We start from the raw sequence: 9,611 nt of genomic DNA on the forward strand, positions 1-9,611 counted from the left end.
GGTCATCAGTCTGAGGATGATAAGCATCATTCATAGCCAAATGCAAACCACCCTTATTGGAAAATACAACATAATTTAGAAGTAAATCTAAGATCACGAAATTAACTCGTGAGATGGTCTCGAAACATTTTTTATGTTCTATTGTTATAATAAATTTTAAATTAAATGTGAGGTCACAAAAATTCTCGTGAGACCACCTCACCAATCAATTCTATGAGACAAATCTATATTCTTACTCGATTCATAAAAAAAAAATTGCATTATAACATAAAATTATTAATTTTTATTTAAATATTGTCTAAATTGATTCGTCTCACAAAATATATCCATAACACCATCTAGACCTAGTCATGTGGAATTTTGTACACTTGCAGGCAATTTTAATCTTTAAAATTCACCAAATTATTTTATCAAAATACCCTTATAATCCCCCACATAAATATAACGAAATTAGATACACAAAATATAACTCCAAAATCAATGGCGCTTAGGACACCCACATTGGTGCTTTAATGGGTGATTATTAACACCCATTAATATTCATGCACCAATGTAGGTGCATGAATTATTAATCTTGGCTGTCATGTCAGCCAAGAAATTCATCAGAATGAACGGTATTATTTCGCAAATAACGACGGTTTTTCGTAAACCGTCACAAATTGAAAAACGTCGCTACTTGCGACGGTTTCTCAAAACCCGTCGCTACTTACGACAATTTTTCACAAACCGTCGCACATTGCGACGCTTGTCGCATTCTCATAAACCGTCCAACATTTTTTTTCATTTTTTAATAATATTTTAATGAATATTGAAATAAGTTATTTTTAAAATAATAATATTATTTATTTTTAATAATATTTTTTGTAAAATTTTAACAAAATTAAAAAGATATTGAATTAATTAAAATTAAAAAAATGAATAAGTGGACAGTGAGACTCATAAATAATGAAAGTTGATATTAAATGAATGTGAGTGTGTGTTAATAATGAGAATGTGTTAATATAATAAATATGTGACTCGTGAATCCTATAATTTTTTAGGAGATAACATTAATTAATGTGGACGTCCTTGTACAAAATCTCCAATTTCTTTTTTAAATAAAAAAAACTTCGATCAAAAGACAATTCTTGGAAAACTGCTACTAGGCTGCGCAGAAGACCTCTTTGGCCACTTCCATTTCCATTTGTAGCAAATGTGAATTCACTCTTTGGGAATATTGGAGCCATTTTTTTATTAAAGTCGTTTCTGCAGTTGTTCAAGGTATTGCGCTAGACATTCGGCTGCTTTTTCCGCTGTTTTTTACGTGGTTGATTGGTTTTATATGGATGTCAACCGACGGCAGGCGAATCTGGTTGTGTATTGTCGTTTATGGGTCCTTACTGTTTCGTCAGTGTGGCAAAGTTTGTGAGCTTTTGCATGCGTGGACGTGCTTAGTAGCTGTTTGATATAAGTCATTAATAGTGCAAGGGAGGAAGTTGGGTTTGAGTAAGTTTTTGTTTGATGATCTTCAGTGCGAATTCGAGTGACACTAGGTGATTGGGTTTGCAAAGGCTGAAAATCTGTTAGTGGGTTTCAGTTTTTTTTTCCCCAAATCAATAGCGCATTATTTTGAATGGATATGAACCATTTTTTTATGATTATAATTATAATTTTATGTTTATAAAAGAAAACGAAGTTGAAAGCTTTAACAGCAATTTGTTCGCGTACAATAGCAATTTTGTTTTGCATTTAAAATTTGGCCATTGCTTTAGGTGCCAAAAGCATAAACTCTGCTCTTTATAAGATGGAACTTGTATTAAAAAAATTTCTCTGAAGTTCACGTTTTGCACTTCAATGGCCTGGCTGATTCTTCCATGATTAGCAGTCACTTATAACTTACCATAAGTAGTATTATAAAGATTGAGAACACACCAATTTATTTTTTGGTCATGATACACTGTTGCAGTATGGAAGCATTTTTTATTTGCAACTTATAAAAGGGCATAAGTTTTTACATTTATGAATAGTTGATTTTTTTTGACAAAATATATCCAATCACCTCTGCTTGCCATTTGAGTAAAGGCGTATGCCATTTAATTTATTCAGATGGACGAATTAATGAAGAATACATTCGCAGTCCATGTAGTTGCTGCTTCTGCATCTGTGGCTCTAGGCACTACCATCATTTACCCTCTTGATAGCCTCACAGTCTTGAAACAGGTTCGGACTATGAGAACTAATGCTATGGTTTTCTTTATTTGGTGGACTTGCATTTTGTTGTTCCCTTAAATTTTCTTTGTTTCAATATCCATTAGCACTAAAACAAACATAGAAAACAGGTTGGATCCACTACTAGGAAACAGTTGGCTGTGGGTCAGCTTCTCGCTAGAGTACGAGCTATATCTGGATATTCAGGTTAATTTTAGTTACTCACCTTTTCCCACATTTATTAGGCATAGGGAGTTTTGTAAATTGCAAAGACATCATCTTTTCATTGTTGAACATAAATATTTGTGACAAAATCAATTTACTGATCAGGAATTGTGGCTCACATTATGTGCCGCACATCTTACCACTGTATACACAATGACATTTGCATGCATATGTTTCTGTAGATGACAAAATCTTGCTTAATGAGTCAGTGTTAAATGAGTCCTGGAATTCAAAGATTATTTTTCTGCTCCTTATTCCTCATGTCATGTTAATATTGCTCCAAATTTGTCCATGTCCTTGTGGAATTGTTAACCAAAAATTTAAAAGTCAACTCTGCAAGCACTAGTATCCTGAGTTCCAAGTACTCTGTGACACTTTCCTTTTAACTATTGTGGGTCTGATAGGCCACTTGAAAATAGAAGAATTTGGGGAAATGTATGTTACTGATATTGCCTTAATATGTGAATGCTAAAGATAAATTTTTTAGATATGAAATACTCAAATACCTAAATTTGTATATGAAATGAATCAATTTAAAATTCTTACATATGTCAGGAAATGAATCAAGTCTAACTATATCAGAGTACCCAATCATCCAATTTAAATTTACTCCCCTAAATAGTTACCTCAATTGATTTTGTCCGATTTCCTTTTCTAGGTTTGTATGGTGGTCTTGGATGGTTGATTGTGGGGAGAACATTTGGTCTTGGAGCTCGCTTTGGTGTTTATGAGATATTAACGGCCTTCTATAAAGGTATTTACTTTTCTGCATCTTTCCTTCTCTCTAGTCTTCTTTTTCTACTTGCTGCACCTTTACTTTCTGACTGCGAACTTGCTCAAAACTTTTGTGATGTATTATGCAAATGTTTTCTATCAGGGGACCAAATATATGAAAGCAAGTACACATAGTTTGACAAGGAAGGTCAAACAGACCTGTATTTTGACCAACTCCCTGAAGATATCTAACCTGTATGAAGATATGCACTATGGGCATGGATTAGAAATTTGTAAAGTAAATGGGTCACATAACTAATGATACCTATCTCAAGCGTTTGCTTGACTATTTTAGTCATCATCGTGGATTTCTAACTGAGTTAGGTAGTGTTCATTCGACAGAAGGGATATTATGTGGGGTACATTGTTTCGCTATTTATGCTTTCTGTCAAAGTTGTCACATTAGACAAGTTTCAACAATGTGATCAAGCACAAGAGCTACTAACTAAAGATCGAATTTGTGTGTTAACAATGATTTGCCACCAAGTGAAACAGTTAACATAAAGTTTATAGAGATTGCGCTCTTAGTATCTGTAATATGGCAGTAAAGAGTAGGCTGGTTAATGAGTAAACATTCTGGACATTGACCATTATACAGATTATGTTTATGAGAAATTTTTATGTTGTGAGAATGAAGGACACACCTTTATTCTTGTTTTGACTCTTAGAAAATCCTATTGTGTATTAATGATTATGTTATACTCGCCCACATATTGTTTTATGTCAGATGGCCGTGAAGGTTCTTATGTTGATGTCTCTGAGGCACTAATGGCTGGGTTTGCTGCTGGCATGGTTGAGTCACTTGTAAGCTCTCCCTTTGAAATTATTAAACTTCGTGCCCAGGTGGCTTCTGCCTCTCGTAGTCTGCACTCTTCATCGATTGCTGAAAAGAGTCCCGTTTCCCCTTTAATTTCAAGATTGCTACCCAGATATTCAATGAATATGATGTCAATGAGTAACTCTATAGGCATTTTGTCCACCTTGACCACTAAACATGAAAATCTGGTAAGTGCATTAAGAGAATATCCGTGGATGATGAGCGGATCTGGGAGGCCACCAGCTGTCAGTAATGTCAGAAAGCCATCAGACATCATTGCGTTGGAAGGATGGCGTGGTCTATGGAGAGGTCTTAGATCTGGAGTATTTCGGGACTCAATTTTTGGTGGCATATTTTTCTCGAGCTGGCAATTTCTGCACAATGCGATGATAAATTGGAAAGCAGTGGGAATGGACCCTATACCCAGGTTAATATTAATATACATCCAAAAATGGTTGTCCATCTAAGTTTTAATGGTTGAATTTTCTCTTTGGGGTTTGAAAATGTGATTTCTTGCTAATTTTAGTCTATGAAATGTTGTTTCCTATTCTCGAGCACTTAAAAGTTTCGAACCTGAGATGCCCATACCTAAATATATTGTTCATACCTGTTTATTGATAGTATTGGTGGGAAAAACTTGTGTTGGCTGTGACTAAGATAGAAGTGGAATTTTTCTTGTGCGAGTGGTTTTACTTTTTCTGTTGATTATCCTTTCTGAGGCAAGATTTTTGATTACCAACATTTCAGAATGACAGTTGCATTTCTAGCTTGTCTTATGGTCACCAGTATGTCAGAGTTATAGAGCAAACCTCAACTAACCCAAACCTTGGTGACTAGCCACCTCTGAATTATACATTTTTGTGTTTTTAAATTTTGTCTTCATTTTTTTTAATCAAGTGATGGCATAAGTTTCTTTGATATAAATGATTGCTATCAGCGTAACCAAAAGGCAGAAGAACTGAGAAAATCACTCTCTTTTAACTTATCATTGCCATTTTCTCATGATTAGAATGATTATATACTGCCATACCCTGTAGCACCTTGTGGTATATGGGCTGGATGTAGCTTTACAAATTGAAAATGTCCGTCAAAGTGCTCTTCTCGAGTTGGAAATTCCATCTGTCATACTTAATCAATCTTTACCTTATTCAGTTTTGTCTTGTTTGGAGGTTTGTGTGGATGTCTTATGTTTCATTTTCAAGAAGATGTTTCTCACTGTACATTCTCTCTCATTGCAAATCAACAAAAAATAGACATGAAATCGAAAGCACAAAGCAATAAGATTGAATTTTAAATTTATTATCTGAAATAATATTTTTTTATTTCTTGTTCAAGTTAATATTCTGAATTCTACACTCTGCTGTACAAAGTTCTGCAGGGTAGATTCTTTACTTTGCTTGATAAAATCATCTCCTTCATTTGGATGGCAAAAACGTAGAATTTAATATGTAATAGTTTGACAGTAAAGTTTGATAAGTAGTTGGTAAAATTTGTAATCTTTGCTTTTCAGAATTAAGTTGCGGGTATTCAGCAGAGTGCCTTGTGATTTGGAGTTCATGTGTTCCTAAATTTTCTATAGATAACTGAAAAAAAATTGTGCTAATGATCTGTCTGTTTGCCATCTTTTCCTCATAGTGTAGACTGTGTTGTTTAGGGGTGATGAAGACGTGGGTCCATTATCTCCATGGGCTGTTAGCATTGCGGCTGGAGTTTCTGGTTCAATTGCTGGTGCTGCTTCTCATTGTTTCGACACCGCTAAAAGTCGATCACAATGTACTGTTATTCCCAAGGTATGATACTTGCTGAAAGGAGTTGGTTGCTGTTTAGTTTTGTTAGTAATCATCCCTAGTTCAAATACTCAATGTTTCTCGAAGCTTCATTGGGTTCTCTGTCGAGCGGAGACGCCTATCTTCAAAATGCATATTCACTGTGACCCAGTGAACATTTACTTTTATAAACAACGGTCAAATTTCATAGTCATCTCTTTTGTATGACCATGGCAAAGCAATATGATGGAGTTTGGGCATGGAACTTTCTTGGTGAGCAAATTGTTGTTATGTATCATTGTTATAAAAGGCAAAAGGCGCGCTGTGATGCTTGGGACCAAAAAGGGCTGGGGTGATTGCCGGTGCCATGAGGTTGCACGGACAATGAGCGGCTCATGGCAAGCTTCTAGGCGAAGGGAACATGAATCAACGATCTCACAACGGAATGAGAAGGATCCCAAAATTGTTCAGGCATGAGATTGTGCAGTTGAGAAGAGCTTAAATGATTTGATATGTACTAATCATATCAAGAAGGTGTGCCTTCTTTCGGTAGGTCATATGAGCATATGAGCTCCAACGTTAAGTGTGCTTGACTTGGGCCAAATCTGGTATGGGTGACCAGTGGGAAGTTTCTTGGGGTGCATGTGAGTAAGGACATAAGGGTGCTGGAAAGACCCGTTATGGTACAGTTAGGACAGTCGTCGAATTGGGGCATTACGGTTGGTACCAGAGCCGACCTCTCTTAGTACGTGGTGGTTTGGGGATGAACCAAGCGGAAGCTAGTAGGCATGTGATGCCCTGGGCTGAAGAGGACGGGAATTGATTGCCGGTGCCATGAGGTTGCACGGACAATAAGCTGCTCTTGGCAGGCTTCTAGGCGAAGGGACCATGAATGAATTCCAAAACTGTTCAATTATGAGACTATGCAGTTGGGAAGAACTTAAAATTTTGATATGTACTACTCATATCAAGAAGATGCATCTTCTTTTCGGGAACTCATCACATAAGAACTCTAAAATTAAATGTGCTCGACTTTAGGCAACTCTAGGATGGATGACTTCTTGGGAAGTTAGGGTGCGTGTGAGTGAGGACATAAGCACACTGGAAAGACGTCTTGGTACAATGGGGGCAGCTCTCAAATCTAGGGCGTTAAGACCATTTTTTCCAAGGCACGGGTTCTGACAAGACATGATAAACTGGAGTCCAAACGCTGTTCTGTCTAACAAAAGGTCATAGGCAAAAAAATATAAATCAAGCTCACAAGTCATTAACACTTTAATACCCAAACGCCTCAGGCTCCACAAGGACTGTACACATCTTAAATAAATATGTTGTGTATGTATGGTTTTCATTGCAGAAACCTTCCATGATAGAAGACTCTTAGTCTCGTATTACTACATTGATTTTATTAAAATCGATGTGGTGATGTGAAAAAATGATTGGTTTCATCTTCTTAATTCTCATCTTCTTGGGGTTTTGATCGAGGTCTCCATCACAATTTGTTGATTATTTAGCATCATTGTAGGAGCTCTCGACCTTTAGCCCGAATCCGAGTCTTTTTTAATAGAGCTAGATAATTAAGTTCAAACCAAATAAATTGGACTCGAATTCGATCTGACTCGAGTCCAACATTGTTCATTTACGGATTTTGAGCTGGCTAAAAAATATTCGAGCCCAAGTTTTAAATATCACAATTTGTTGATTATTTAGCATCATTGTAGGAGCTCTCGACCTTTAGCCCGAATCCGAGTCTTTTTTAATAGAGCTAGATAATTAAGTTCAAACCAAATAAATTGGACTCGAATTCGATCTGACTCGAGTCCAACATTATTCATTTACGGATTTTGAGCTGGCTAAAAAATATTCGAGCCCAAGTTTTAAATATTAAAAAATAGCTTGTGTGCGGCTCTATTTGGTTCGTTGTATCATTTGAGTATGACTCTTGTTTATGTTTTTGCGCCTCAGGTAACATATCTTATTCTTTAAAATGTTTCCTGCAGTATATATCCATGGAGAGGAAATTACTTAAATGGCGCAAACCAGGAACAAGACTCGAGAGGCTAACTGGGATCCACCCAGCAGATAGAAACTTGTTGCTGAATGGCATACGATTGAGGACGGTTCATTGTGGACTTGCATCTTTTGTAGTTGTTGGAAGTTATTTTTTGGCAATTGATCTTCTGGCTTCTGATTGAAGATCCCCACATAGGCATGAATTTGGCTCAGTACTTGACAGGATCAAGGGGATGGCATCTCTTGCGACCACCTACCAAATATACGATTTATCTTGACGAGGTAAAGAGTTAGAGCTACGTGGGCAGATTTGATTCGATTTTCGAGAATAAGGTTCGATCGTGCTTTCTTGATCATCATGAGTTGGTGAAAGTCTGAATTTGATTATCAGGATCTAGTTGTTTAATGTTTGGTACAGAAATAGATATGTTGACACCATTTACTTATGCTTACGTATTTGGTATTTAATATTCATGTTTTAATGTGTATCGGTATGCAAATGAAATTAGAATCCTCCATAGAATTATACAAAGAAACATGAATTTTATCGAGTGTTTGCAACTTCTAAAATAAGTGATTATGAATTTTTCGCTAACAATCTTCTTTTATTTCATACACGGTGGCTTGTATAAGGTGCTTTTATTTACACGACTCTTCGGGCATTATATTCAAAGCACGACTCTTTAACTATAAGTGGATTTGAGGATAGTGTTCTTAAGATAGATCTTGGATCCCACATGGTAAAAAAAATCACACAATAAAAATGAAGTAAAGAAATGAATCCTTATAAATGTCAAACAACTCTTCAAACATTCTAGAAACGGACGACTAATTTGATAGGAGCCCTTGGTGACTCTTGATGATCTGATAAATGATCTTTGATGCAAGGGCTGATGAGCAGTAATCAATATAAAAGTTATGATGCCCAGAAATTTTTTAAGAGAATGCTTCAAATATGTACAATCTCGTAGTTGTTAAAGTTCAAGTATTTGAAACTCTTCTTGGCATTATCTATTCATAGAACTTATTGCAACTTCTCATTCAACGCTCGACTATAGCTCAATAAATGAGCATTAATGCAATAGTATTGATGTCATCTTCGTTTCTTGATTTATCGTACACTTTAATTAATGATTAATTTGGCATTTACCAAATGTGAGGAAACGACCACCGATAGCAAAAAATAACTAGGCATGCTCAATTCTTTTTTTAAAAAAAAACAATCTGATTTTTTGATATCATGTTTGTTGTTTATGATCAGTCTACTAATTTTATGATAAAGTAGATGAGATACTTGTAAGACATGTTGTTTTTATATGAAGATGATTTTACTCAACCGTTTATAAATATATTTCAATAAGGTAAACGGTGGAATAACCCTTATGCCACAGACTTGTACGCTTGAGCAATACAAGCTGACAAAAACTTGTGTGAGACGGTATCACGGGTCGTATTTTGTGTGACGGATCTCTTATTTGGGTCATCCATAAAAAAAATATTATTTTTTTATGCTAAGAGTATTACTTTTTATTGTGAATATTGGTAGGGTTGACCCGTCTCACATATACATATTCGTGAGACCGTCTCACAAGAGACCTACACATACAAGCTTGTGCGGTTGTGTAGATCAAATAAGTTGTTGATGATAAAACAGTTGGGTAGCTTTGCATGTTGAGACCAGTTGAACGACTTCTTCTGAATCTTCAGTGGATGGTCGAGTACTGTATTGCAAAGCCAGCTTGATCTAATATAATAAGTTATTATTTTTTATCAGCAAAACTAAGAGATCTAACAAATTACCTTAAATCTTTTTATTTTTCTTTGTTAAT

At 35.7% G+C, this 9,611-nt stretch overlaps 1 protein-coding gene across 4 annotated transcripts; it reads left to right on the forward strand.

Annotated features, from left to right (window-relative positions):
* The first annotated feature begins 1,073 nt into the window (after positions 1-1,073).
* On the forward strand, positions 1,074-8,365 carry LOC140827694 (mitochondrial arginine transporter BAC2). Of its 4 annotated transcripts, none has more exons than XM_073190476.1 (7): positions 1,074-1,260; positions 2,086-2,199; positions 2,319-2,394; positions 3,071-3,166; positions 3,914-4,430; positions 5,644-5,793; positions 7,770-8,365. In XM_073190476.1, the coding sequence occupies exons 2-7, from the start codon at positions 2,086-2,088 to the stop codon at positions 7,831-7,833; spliced, it is 1,017 nt and encodes a 338-aa protein (XP_073046577.1). In that variant the 5' UTR covers positions 1,074-1,260; the 3' UTR covers positions 7,834-8,365. The 4 variants fall into 4 exon arrangements, with proteins under 4 accessions (XP_073046577.1, XP_073046575.1, XP_073046578.1 ...); XM_073190474.1 differs by having other exon boundaries at positions 5,658-5,793; positions 7,770-8,353; XM_073190477.1 differs by having other exon boundaries at positions 1,147-1,260; positions 2,117-2,199; positions 5,658-5,793; positions 7,770-8,358.
* The last annotated feature ends 1,246 nt before the right edge of the window (positions 8,366-9,611 follow it).

This window comes from Primulina eburnea, chromosome 3 (genome assembly GCF_022965805.1).
Source record: "Primulina eburnea isolate SZY01 chromosome 3, ASM2296580v1, whole genome shotgun sequence".
Classification (NCBI taxonomy): domain Eukaryota; kingdom Viridiplantae; phylum Streptophyta; class Magnoliopsida; order Lamiales; family Gesneriaceae; genus Primulina; species Primulina eburnea.